General features: G+C 40.5%; 1 protein-coding gene across 3 annotated transcripts in view; it reads left to right on the forward strand.

The window, feature by feature from the left end:
- ZFPM2 (zinc finger protein, FOG family member 2) overlaps nucleotides 1–13154 on the forward strand; it is a 308548-nt gene extending 295394 nt beyond the window's left edge. For all 3 annotated transcript variants that reach the window (XM_039706304.1, XM_039706305.1, XM_039706306.1), the window contains 2 exons: nucleotides 3688–3912; nucleotides 9674–13154. In XM_039706304.1, the coding sequence (XP_039562238.1) occupies nucleotides 3688–3912; nucleotides 9674–12165 (2717 nt within the window). In that variant the 3' untranslated portion in view covers nucleotides 12166–13154. The remainder of the gene's footprint in view (nucleotides 1–3687; nucleotides 3913–9673) is intronic.
- The last annotated feature ends 520 nt before the right edge of the window (nucleotides 13155–13674 follow it).

Here is a 13674-nt window from a genome sequence, read left to right on the forward strand (position 1 = left end):
GTTTACCTTTATACAGCCCTAATTCCTCATCCTCCTTTCTAAGTACTTTTCAAATATATTGGCCATTACCATGATCCTCACCACTTAGTCATCATGTAAATTGCACATTCCTAGCTCTCAGCACTTTGCAAGTCTGTCCATTTAGATCCTATGCACTTCCTCGTGCTTCTTATGGTTTCTAAGTATTATAATTATTTATAATTAACTACTGAACACAGTATTTCAGGTGCACCTGCACATGCAATCACATGATCTGCCACTCAGACTCCCACCTAATAATACTGAGCCTTGAACAGTCACAACATCTTCAAGCTCTTCACACAGGCCTAGTTAAAACATCCCTGGTAACACATTTCATTCCATGTTTTCCTTTCAGTTTATTTTTCCTTTTTAATTGCTTATTTTCTGGTAAACAATTTTGATAGCTACATATTTAATGTTAGCCTATTTTTAAACATAAACCTTCCAATGCCCTTATCATCCAAGTCTTCTCTTCCAAGAGTGAGTTGGAGCAACCTCATGCCTTTTAGCTAAGCACATGTATTTCTACCCCACCAGTGGGGCAGCTGTGAGCTGACATACCTGCTCACAGAACCAACAATTAGGACCTTTCCAAAATAAGGTGCACCTTTCCTGCACAGGACCTTTCCAAAATAAGGTGTCAGAAGCACCTAACACACCACTAACTAAAGTTACCACTGTTGGGGGAGGCCTGTTTATAGCCAACAGGGAAAGGAAGGAATGCTGAAAAGCAGAAAGGGAGCTGCTACAGAGGGTTGCCTTACCTAAAGGGCACTGCTTGTTTCAGCTGAGATAATATTCTTGTGAATCTACGAGGCCAACTCTGGGCTTTGGCAAAGTAGTCAGATTTCTACGACATCACATTTCTGGAAACATCTTTTCTGTCAGCACTGACTTTTGCAGAGCCCTGGAAAGCCACTGAACATTGCTAAGAGGAGTCTTTTAAGTTTATGGTGCATCAGCTCTGACTATACAAGTTTAGCAGCAACTCAGAGTAACTTCTGTGTTCTTGACTCAAGGAAAATGCTAAAATAGCAAGTCTTACTGTTCAGAACTTTCCATATCAGTGCCAACTCTGCCTCTGATCATAAGGGGCTATTTTTACAGTTTCATTGTTGAATTAGTAAAATTCAGTTTCTTCATTAAAGACTTGAACTAGAAGTTAAGCAACAAGCTGAATGAACCTCTAGATTTGTAGTGAACCATCTCTTAAGCATTCCTTTTCTATATCTCTGGGAAAAAATGGTTTTGTAGCTTGTTTGGGGGATTTTTTATGTTTCCTAACATTTGCTAAAAACAAAATTAGAATATCATCTTTGACTTACTCAGCTTGAGGCTGAATGTTTCATTATATGAAAGTATCCATTGATATAAATTCCAATATTTTGGTTTTAAGTAATTAAAACATTAGCTTCAAGTACCCTTTATCTGTTTTGCATTGACTTAGAGTAGTAATAGTTTCAGATCCCATCCCTATATATTGTTCTCCCTGAAAATCCATCCTCTCACCATGCAAAACTCCTCAAATTCATTTCCTCTGCTTTGGATATAATGGGAGTCACATATTCACTGTGCATAACTGCACTACAGACTGTCCAGGCCATCTAACCCATAGGAAATAAAGATGGCTGAAAGTCAAATTCATTAAGATAATAAGAAAGTTCAATTCTGTGGTGGAATGCAGTCAAATGAACTCAAATAGGACAAGTTGCCCATATCAGAATTTCCTATTAGTACTTTTGGACTTTCTTTTCTGTGGAAACACCAACAGTTCAACTTTTTTAAACCATTTGAGGGCAAAACCAAATGTTGAAATGTCACCTTTAAAGCAAGCTGGACATTTCAAATGATGCAAGCTGTATCACTAATGTTTTAATACTGGTGTATGTTGGAATACTAACCGCTCCATTAAGTGTTTGTGTCTGAAATCCATGTGCAATTATTCAGTGGTAAAGGGAAAAATAGAAATTGGTAGTGGTATAAATATTTTTTGCAAATTCATGAGCAGAAAAATAGGCAAGCATTAGCATTGCAATCAGAGAAGCAAACTAAGCAATGTAAATTTTGGCTGCATTTGTAAATATTTAGCAAATAAAAGACTCATCCATATCAATGGGTTGGAGTCTTCAACTTTGTTCACCCAAAGGAAGTGAAACAGAGCAGTTGTCCTATACACATCAATATTTGAAATTAAACATAAATTGTCATGAATGGTAATGAATTACATCATCAGCTACACATGCCATGTTTTCAGAGCAGCCAGCCATTCTTCAAAACTAAGTCAATTACAGTCTCTAGCAGCTCTTTGCATTCTGAAGTCAGGGGAGTTTTCATGTTGATCAAGATGTGTTTTGATGTTGGCTGCAATTGCCTGATCCTGAGGTCAGCTGTCAGAGTCAGGAGTTACTCATAATTTTATCCTTTTTTAGTCTCAACAGCAGCAGAGAGGTGTCCACCACTAGATGCAGAGAATGGTCCTATGCCTGATAATTTATATGATAATTCCTGAAATTATGAATGAGTGGGAATAGTGTTCGCTGACTTAAACCAAAGGAATAGAAGGGACTGTTGTCATGACTTAGCAATATAGACAAGATCCAGTGTTGAAGTGTGGATCCCGTCACAGGTTAATTTACTAGTGTAGATGTGCCCCAAATGAGCAGGGATTTCTTCTTATTCTAACTGATAGGATGGAAGGTTCACCTTTCAGAAAGGTCACATAGATCTTTTGTCTTTCTGAGATGGATACACAACTGGTTCTGTGTCCTTTGACAGGGTATTAACACACAAATATCTGTCGACTTTGTGTAAAAATACCATATCCATTATTGCTCTTCTCATTAGTAGCCTCTAATGCATGATCAAAACCCAACTTCTGCTGTTGAAAACATTCTGTGCAACCTCTGCATGGTCTCTCCTCAGAGGGCTGCTGACACTTTGGGACAGGAAATAATGAAAAAGTGCCTTATTTTTAGTAAATATCATCTATGCATAATGAAAAGTGGAAAACCAACAATTTACTGAAAACAAGAGGACAAAAATACATAAGAAATTTCAATTTCTGTAATTAATAAGAATAGGAACCAAGGAAATAGACATGCTGCTTAGAATAATATCACATTCAATATTATAGGATCTTAAGGAAAAGTAGTCTAGTCTTGCCTCCTGGATATCAGAACAAAAGGATTTTACAGTAATAAATGCATAAGCATACTGAAAATACACATTCTTCAGAATGATCTGTAGTTAGCACTTAAAAATTCCAAGGCCCAGAGCTGGAAGTCTTGTGCACACAGGAAAAAAATTAAAAGATGTCACCTAATGAGTAGTGATGTATTGGAAATACAGCATTGCTCCTTAATTAGTATTGCATGTTCCCAACAAACATTTAATTTCATTTAATTTTTAAAAGTAATTATATGCCAAGAGCTTCTAGCAGTTTTCTTTATGCAACTTTAGAAAAAATATCCCTTGGAAAGAAGCAGCTGTCTCCCATGTTAGTTTCTCATCTACAAGTGACATTTTAATAAACCTATTTCCATGCTTTCTATTGTGTTAAATAAGTATTTTTTTAATGGGGAAGGGAGGGGAATTAATCTAGCTGTGTTAATTGGCTGGGACTAAGTGAACTGTGACTAACCTGCACCTGCTTATACTTGCTTGTAGAGGACATATTCCCTTGCAAATCCTGTGGCATTTGGTACCGAAGTGAGCGGAACCTGCAGGCCCATCTCATGTATTACTGCAGCGGGAGGCAAAGAGAGGGGCCACAGCTGTCAGAGGAGAGTGAGGACAGTGCTCAGCAGATATCCAGTGTCTGCCCCTTTCCACAGTGCACCAAAAGCTTTTCAAACGCAAGAGCTTTGGAAATGCACCTAAATTCTCACAGTGGTAAGTATCATGTATTTTTGTGTATCATCTAGATTTAGCTTTTTGAAGAATTGTTTACTATAGATATCCAGTAGATCAATGTCTCTCCAAATATATGCAAACACTTCATGTAGATAATGCCAAAATGCCGACAGTTTCTGACCTGTTCTACATCAAGTACCTCTCCCAAGTAACCAGTGTCATTTGTCTCATCTACTAATCCTCATTTATTGTTGTCTCTCTCTTAATGTGTGTACACACACATACAGGCAGCATTTCTTTACTGGTGAAGGTATGATCAGGAGTCCAGACACAATCAATTACTGCAGGATTCCAGCTACCAAGCATACACACAACCAGAGAACATGTCCTTTTGAAGTAAATATCTTCCTCCTTAGCCCTAGAGGAGGCTTCTTAGGCAGGAAGCTCTAAGGATCATGGCCCACGACTCAGTGCTTTTACCAGGACACTTGTTTCATAAAAAACTTACTGTTTGATAGAAATATTCTTTTCCCTTCTTATAAATATAGCGTTTTAGAATCACAAAAACAAAGAATCATAGGTTTGTCTAGGTTGGCAAAGATCTTTGAGATCCTCAAATCCACCACTAAACCATGTCCCACATAACATGGTGTAGATGACCAATTTTGAATTGAATTTGGGCTGGAAACACAAGTTTAGAGTTTGCAGGACATTTTGCATTGGAGTTTTGAGTAGCAGAGAACACCCATAAATAGGAAAGACTGCAGGGTCAGTGTGTCATGTGTTTGATATCTGGTGTACAGAGCTGCTTCTGGAAAGAAGCGAGGGCTCTACAGGTGTTCCTGATCCTCCTGTTAAATGAATGGAGTCTAAAGGACATTAATGGGTGCTTTAATCACAGGAGAAAGCCTTATTTGGCTGCAGTGTAAAAACTCCTGGGGCATGCATAGTCTACTCCGTGGATTTGGTGAAGCGAAAAATGTTCCTCTGATACTTGGCTAGCAATTGCAATTCTAAAAGACAACATACTGCCTTGGAGGAGTTTGGTACCTCCCAGAAAATGACTAAAAGACTGCTGAGTGAAAACTTCTTTATGTAGAAACACAGAAAACCCTTAGTCACTCATCATCAATGGCCCCGTGTTATCCAAGAGGAGGCAGTCAGAGAACTGCTGAGCTGCTTGGATGTTTATAAATCTATGGGCCCAGATTGGATCCATCCCAGGCTGATAAGGGAGCTGGCAGATGAGCTTGTAAAACCACTCTCCATCATTTACCAACAGTCCTGGCTCACTGGTGAGGTTCCAGAGGACTGGAAGCTGGCCAGTGTGACACCCATTCACAAAAAATGTGGGAAGGAGGATCCTGGTAATTATAGACCAGTTGGCCTGACCTCAGTACCTGGTCAGGCAATGGAAAAGTTTATATTGTGTGTCATCATGCAGCACTTACAGGATGGCCAGGGTATCAGACCCAGCCAGCAGGGATTTAGAAAGGGTCAGTCATGTTTGACTAACCTGGTCTCCTTTTATGACCAAGTGACCCTCCTAGTGGATGCAGGAAAGGTTGTGGATGTTGTCTATTTGGACTTCAGCAAAGCCTTTGACACTGTCTCCCACAGCATACTCCTGGAGAAGCTGGCAGCCCACAGCTTGGACAGGAGCACTCTGTGCTGGGTTAGGAACTGGCTGCATGGCCGGGCCCAGAGAGTGCTGGTGAATGGTGCTGCATCCAGCTGGGGCCAGTCACCAGTGCTGTCCCTCAGAGCTCTGTGCTAGGGTCAGTTTTGTTCAATATTTTTATTGATGATATGGATGAGGGAATTGAGTCTTTCATTAATAAATTTGCAGATGACACTAAGCCAGGATTGTGTGCCAATCTGTTGGAAGGTAGGAGGGCTCTGCAGAGAGACCTGGAATGGCTGGATGGATGGGCAGAGTCCAATAGGATGAAGTTTAATAAGTCCAGGTGCCAAGTCCTGCATTGTGGCCACTATAACCCCCTGCAGTGCTACAGGCTGGGGACAGTGTGGCTGGACAGAAAGGGACCTGGGGGTACTGGAATTGACAGCTGACTGAACATGAGCCAGCAGTGTGCCCTGGTGGCCAAGAAGGCCAATGGCATGCTGGCCTGTGTCAGGAATACTGTGGCCAGCAGGAGCAGGGAGATCATCCTTCCCCTGTGCTTGGCACTGGTGAGGCCACACCTTGAGTGCTGTGTCCAGTTCTGGGCTCCTTAGTTTGGGAAGGATGTTGAGACACTTGAGTGTGACCAGAGGAGGCAATGAGGCTGGTAAGGGGCTTGGAACACAAACCCTGTGAGGAATAACTGAGAAAGCTGGGGGCGTTTAACCTGGAGAAAAGGAGATTCAGGGGTGACCTTATCACTCTCTACAACTTCCTGAAAGGTGGCTGTAGTCAGGTGGGGGTCATTCTCGTTCTCCAGGCAGCAAGTGACAGAATGAGAGGACACAGTCTCAAGCTGTGCCAAGGTAAATATAGGTTGGATATTAGGAAAAAGTTGATTATGGAAAAAGTGATAAAGTACTGAATTTTCTGCCTTCGTTGGTGGTGGAGTTGCATCCCTGGTTGTGTTTAAAAAAAGACTGGATGTGGCACTCAGTGCCATGGTTTAGTTGAGGTGTTGGGGCTGGGATGGACTCGATGATCTTGAAGATCTCTTCCAGCCTAGTGATTCTGTGTGGTTTAGAGGTCAGATCCTTCTATGCTTCAAGATACTATCAGGCTATTGCAGTTTTCTGTTTGTTGCCTAGCAAATATTTCACTGTTCAGTAAACCAGCAGAACTAGGTTACAACAGCTTCAATAAGATCAGGTGCATGCAGACCCAGTGTGTCTCACAGCCTGGTAATTATAACTGGATACTCTGAGAGGATTACAGATTAATTTCTCCCCATACAGAGGAAAACTGAAATATTAGCCATTGTGCAAAATATTTGCTTCAACTATTTGCATTTATTGACACACCACTGGCTTAGGCATTGAGGGTTTTGAGCCATGAGCGGTGAGTGACCATGTCTGCGTGTAATCTAGAGATCTGTGTTCCTTGCAAGACACAGACCTGAGATTGTGGTGAATTTCCAGTAAGAATCTTTAGTTAGCTAAACCTCAGGCCTTTCCCTTTCTTTTTAGTCATAAACTAGTTTATTCAATCATTCTTGCTCTCTTTCCTATCCAGTCTTTCTTTTTCTGTACAGATTATCACAAGTTATAACACCTTCTGCATTAGGAATGAAACATTCATTTTCCAAATGTCTTGCAATCTTTGGAAGCCCTGTGTTTGCTTCAACTGCTATTACTATCATCCTTCCCCTGTGCTTGGCACTGGTGAGGCCACACATTGAGTGCCGTGTCCAGTTCTGGGCTCCTTAGTTTGGGAAGGATGTTGAGACACTTGAGTGTGACCAGAGGAGGCAATGAGGCTGGTAAGGGGCTTGGAACACAAACCCTGTGAGGAATAACTGAGAAAGCTGGGGGCGTTTAACCTGGAGAAAAGGAGATTCAGGGGTGACCTTATCACTCTCTACAACTTCCTGAAAGGTGGCTGTAGTCAGGTGGGGGTCATTCTCGTTCTCCAGGCAGCAAGTGACAGAATGAGAGGACACAGTCTCAAGCTGTGCCAAGGTAAATATAGGTTGGATATTAGGAAAAAGTTGATTATGGAAAAAGTGATAAAGTACTGAATTTTCTGCCTTCGTTGGTGGTGGAGTTGCATCCCTGGTTGTGTTTAAAAAAAGACTGGATGTGGCACTCAGTGCCATGGTTTAGTTGAGGTGTTGGGGCTGGGATGGACTCGATGATCTTGAAGATCTCTTCCAGCCTAGTGATTCTGTGTGGTTTAGAGGTCAGATCCTTCTATGCTTCAAGATACTATCAGGCTATTGCAGTTTTCTGTTTGTTGCCTAGCAAATATTTCACTGTTCAGTAAACCAGCAGAACTAGGTTACAACAGCTTCAATAAGATCAGGTGCATGCAGACCCAGTGTGTCTCACAGCCTGGTAATTATAACTGGATACTCTGAGAGGATTACAGATTAATTTCTCCCCATACAGAGGAAAACTGAAATATTAGCCATTGTGCAAAATATTTGCTTCAACTATTTGCATTTATTGACACACCACTGGCTTAGGCATTGAGGGTTTTGAGCCATGAGCGGTGAGTGACCATGTCTGCGTGTAATCTAGAGATCTGTGTTCCTTGCAAGACACAGACCTGAGATTGTGGTGAATTTCCAGTAAGAATCTTTAGTTAGCTAAACCTCAGGCCTTTCCCTTTCTTTTTAGTCATAAACTAGTTTATTCAATCATTCTTGCTCTCTTTCCTATCCAGTCTTTCTTTTTCTGTACAGATTATCACAAGTTATAACACCTTCTGCATTAGGAATGAAACATTCATTTTCCAAATGTCTTGCAATCTTTGGAAGCCCTGTGTTTGCTTCAACTGCTATTACTGTTCCCACTGGAGACTCTAGCAGACCTACACCACTGTAATGCAGAACTCTGACTGAAATGCAAAGTCCCATAGAGACTGCTGTCACTGATGTCACTTCCCCACTCAATGGGGAAGCATGTGAAGCACCATCTCATGTCAGTGGAGGGACTAAAGCCTAATGTGGCCTCCCATGGAAAGAGTGCCTGATGGGAAACAATGTGCTGACTAAAGTGCTGAGTATGTCCTTGGTTCCCTTCTGGCCTCTGAGGCCAAGAGCAAGTCAAACTCACAACTTGGGGGGTCACTGATGCTAGGGAAGAAGCGAGGACCTCTAGGTAGAGCAATGTGACTACTCACAGAGTGAGATACAACATCCTTACAGTTTTGTATTGTCCAGCTACTACACACCTACTTCACCTGACTGAGGTGTGGTGTATGTGCGTATGTGTAGATGGAACAAGTATTCATTTTAAATTCTGAATGTGATCCCTATCAATATTTTTTAGTTTCTATTGTCTAAAATGTAATTAGAATCTGTGTTGTTACAGTAGAGAAATCTGGTCTTATCTTTTTTTAAAGCATTTGCAATTTCATAATGCCATGAAACATGGAGGTTTTTTTGTTTAATTGGTGATTGTAAGAAGCCTTTGAATAAAGTGGTAGTGATTTCATGAGGAAAAGGTGTCATATTATAGCAGTACTTGCCAATGGCCACTATATGTGAAAGATAAAATGGCAGTGAAGCCATTTCTTACTGCTCCTGCTCCCTTCACAAGGAACAGAGTCATCAGTCCTTTCTGAAGAGGATGGAGCTGTAACCTCTTCCCACACTATAGACAACTCATGCAAGCTAAGAGCTGAGCATCAGTACTACTCAAAATACTACTTAGGTTTTGTCTGTGGCTTTCAGGCACACTGAGGGCTGTACCTCAAACTGCATCATAACCTTGAACCTCTTGGCCCTGGTGTGCTTTCTGTGCATTCAAAATTTCCAGTGATTGTGTATGAGGAACATAATGTGTCCCTTTACTTGTAACTAATTTCTGAGATCCTTAATTTAGAATAAGCCCAGTCTATTTTTTCTCCCTTCCCTTGTTCTTTCTCTCCCTGCAGCTCTGATGAATACATGCAAATACTTGGACTCTCCAAAGCAGAGCAAAAGTCTGGGAATAACCTAGCAGTTCAAGGAAAAACCAATTCAAGTATTTTTAGGGTGACTAATACCATCTCATTAGATGAAAATTAGTCATTCTCACTGCATTAGTACCTTCTGTGCAGCTGATTTCCCAGTATTCTTCATGAGGGGCAAAATGGTCACTTTATTTTGTATTTTGCTTGTCTTTTCTGTAGGAGTGAAAATGGAAGAATTTCTCCCACCCGGTGCTAGTCTGAAATGCACAGTTTGTACTTACACTGCAGATTCAGTGATTAACTTTCATCAGCACCTGTTCTCGCATCTTACTCAAGCTGCCTTTAGATGCAATCACTGCCATTTTGGCTTCCAAACTCAGAGGGAGCTACTACAGCACCAAGAGTTACATGTCTCTGGCAACAAAATTCAGAGAGAAAGTGACATTGAACACTCTCCAAGTGGAAATGAAGAAGGTTTACAGCCAGCAACGGACCTGTTGAGCAGAAATGATGTTCCCCAGAGCCAAAAGACCATGCAGACTAAAGATGCAAGTTCTGATACAGAGCTTGATAAATGTGAAAAAAAGGCTCCACTTTTCCTTCCAAACCAGAGGCCAGAAACCCAACCTGCCGCAAATAAGCAGAGTTTTTCATATACCAAAATAAAATCTGAACCATCCAGTCCAAGACTTGCTTCATCGCCAGTTCAGCCTAATATTGGTCCTTCTTTCCCAATGGGACCTTTTCTTTCCCAGTTTGCTTTTCCCCAAGACATCACTGTGGTTCCTCAGGCTTCAGAGATATTAGCCAAAATGTCAGAACTGGTCCATCGGAGGCTGAGGCATGGAAGTAGCAATTATCCGCCTGTAATTTACAGTCCTTTGATGCCTAAAGGGGCTACATGTTTTGAATGCAACATAACATTCAATAATTTGGACAACTATTTGGTACACAAAAAGCATTACTGCAGCAGCCGATGGCAGCAGATGGCAAAGTCACCAGATTTTTCCAGTGTTCCAGAAAAACTGCCTGAAGCTGTAAGTCCTAGTAATGGTCAAAGCTCTATAAACATCCTGAATCCAGCTCCTCACACATCAGATCCAGAAAATCAACTTCTGCAGACATCTTGCTTAAACTCTTCCAATGTTTTAGATTTGATTGGGCCAAACAATAAAAGTCATGAAAAAGACTTTACTGCACAGCCTAAGAAGTTGGCAACTGCAAGCAACGGTGATGAGAAGATCAATGGAAAACCTTCTGATGTGAAGAATCCCAATGCTCCCTTAGTAGAGGGGGAGAGTGACCCTAACAAGACCACATGTGAAGCTTGCAACATTACTTTCAGCAGACATGAGACCTACATGGTCCACAAGCAGTATTACTGTGCCACTCGCCACGATCCCCCGCTGAAGAGGTCCGCTTCCAACAAAGTGCCTGCCATGCAGAGAACAATGCGTACTCGGAAGCGAAGGAAGATGTATGAGATGTGCTTACCAGAGCAAGAGCAGAGGCCACCACTAGTTCAACAACGATTTCTAGAAGTTGCTAATCTTGGCAATCCTTGCACATCTACTCAAGAGTCAACAGAAGGTCTAGGGGAATGTTACCACCCACGATGTGATATCTTTCCAGGAATAGTCTCGAAGCATCTGGAAACATCACTGTCTATTAACAAGTGTGTTCCAGTTTCAAAGTGTGATACTGCCCACTCCACCGTGTCTTGCTTGGAGATGGATGTGCCAATTGATCTCAGTAAAAAATGCTTACCCCCGTCAGAGAGGACATCCACTTCTCCCAAAAGGCTGCTGGACTACCATGAGTGCACCGTATGCAAGATCAGTTTTAACAAGGTAGAGAACTACCTGGCTCACAAGCAGAATTTTTGTCCTGTCACTGCTCATCAGCGTGGTGACCTGGGACAACTCGACAGCAAGGTGTTTCAAAACCCAGAAAGTGAAAGAAACAGCCCAGATGTCAGTTATGAGAGAAGCATAATCAAATGTGAAAAAAATGGAAACTCAAAACAGTCCTCTCCTAATGGAAACTTATTTTCCACACACTTAGCAACACTTCAAGGACTGAAAGTCTTTAGTGAAGCGGCCCAGCTTATTGCTACAAAAGAAGAAAACAAACATTTGTTTCTTCCACAATGCCTTTACCCTGGAGCAATAAAGAAAGCTAAAGGAGCAGATCAGCTTTCTCCATATTATGGAATAAAGCCAAGTGATTACATTTCCGGTTCTCTCGTCATTCATAATACTGATTTAGATCAAAGCACAAATACAGAAAGTGAATCTCCTAAAGGCCAGGCGCCTTCAAATGGATGTGCTGTGCAGAAGAAAGAATCTCTTCCACTACTGCCGAAAAACCGAGGCATGGTAATAGTTAATGGGGGACTAAAACAGGAGGAAAGACCTGCTGCTAACCCACAGCAAGAGAACATTTCCCAGAATCCTCCGCATGAAGATGGGCACAAGTCTCCTTCTTGGATCTCTGAGAATCCCTTAGCTACAAACGAAAACGTCTCTCCAGCAATTCCTACAGCAGAGGAACAGTTGTCTAGTATAGCTAAAGGTGTGAATGGCTCTAGCCAGGCTCCAACCAGTGGAAAGTATTGCCGACTGTGTGACATCCAGTTCAACAATCTCTCAAACTTTATAACTCACAAGAAGTTTTATTGCTCTTCACATGCAGCAGAACATGTCAAATGAAACAATTGGTCACCTTTGGTACATGTGTTTAGCATATTGTTCCATGCAGTTTAAAGAAAGCTGTTTGAATTACATCTGGACAATCAGGAGATTTCACTATTGCTGAGTTGAAGACTTAAAGGTGTAATTTCATTACAGTCCATTAGTAAAGTGTATTATTGGTGCCATTTTCAAAAATATTAATTTATTTTACCAGCAGTATTCATAGCTGTAGTTATGTTATTTTTTATTTAAAAACTTTATATTAAAGTCATTTGTAATGTTATTGTATAGTTATTGTGTAGCACATATGGTTTGCACTGTATAGTAGATTTTAAAGAAAATAGTCGCAAACAATACAGAAAAGCATTTTAGAAATAGCTTCAAAAGCACTTGTGTATCCTGATTTTTTTTCTTATATGCTGTTGCAGATATATGTATATGCTAAAATATAACTTGCAAAGAAGTTTCAACTATGCTGTAAAGTTCGCCTTAAAATTTCAATTTTTTTGAACAATTGGGCTCAGTTTGCACTTTATATTTTAGCACATACAGTACCTTAGTCATTAGGCTTTGCATTTGTATGTAGCAGTATGTTTCTGTCCACTTTCTTAATCTGAAACGTACGTTAAATGAAGATGGCATTTTCTTTCTTGTATAGTACTTGTATTTTCTTTCGCTGATGCATCTCTGTCTCAATTTTTAAACCTTTGCTGTTAAATGCAATACTTTATAAAGAATGAACAAAATTACTGGAAGCAGTATTGTAAGAAATGAGGTCATATCAATCAGTTTTATCTTTTGAAAGGCACAGTCTAAAACAAAACCCTAAACTCAATGCTGCAATTATGAATCTAATTCATATATAAGATATATTTAAATATAAGAGTAGCAATACTGCAACTGGTGATCACAAAGATAATGTTCTACTTCTGATAGAAATAATTTCTCAACAAATGTTGTTACTATGCATGTATATGGATGGAATAAAATTCCAGATAATTGGAGAAGTTTGGCTGTAATTTCTTTAATTTTTAAAAATTTTTTGTTTTTCAGGGTTGATTTAGAGTTCAAAAACTGTGAAAAACTTCTTAGGAACAAGCTAACATTGCCTTCTCTTCAGTGGCAGCAAAGTATTCAGAGACAATGAGTCCAAAGGATGCCTCCACTTCCAGGGAGTCCTTGCTGACAGGTCACTAGTGCAACTGGATCTAAGACTGCCTAGTGAACTAAAACTTAAATGTGAGGGTCTGAAACCAGGAAGGCTGCTCTCTTTACTGGTGACAAGAAACACATACTTCCCTGACAGTATCTCCATACATCAAAGTCATTGGAACAATCTCCTTCCTAATATCTCTGGTACGATTCTTCATGTGTTCAGTGTTCTTATATGAAAAACAAGATGATTCATTTAGGAGAACAGCAATTTGCTCCACTAATTCAGTATAGATATATTAGTCAATAATTTATGTTATATTAAAATCTGAACAAATGCACAATTATTAGCATTCACTTGAAATTGTTTGGTCT

This window comes from Passer montanus, unplaced genomic scaffold (assembly GCF_014805655.1).
Source record: "Passer montanus isolate IOZ18808 unplaced genomic scaffold, ASM1480565v1 scaffold19, whole genome shotgun sequence".
Lineage (NCBI taxonomy): Eukaryota > Metazoa > Chordata > Aves > Passeriformes > Passeridae > Passer > Passer montanus.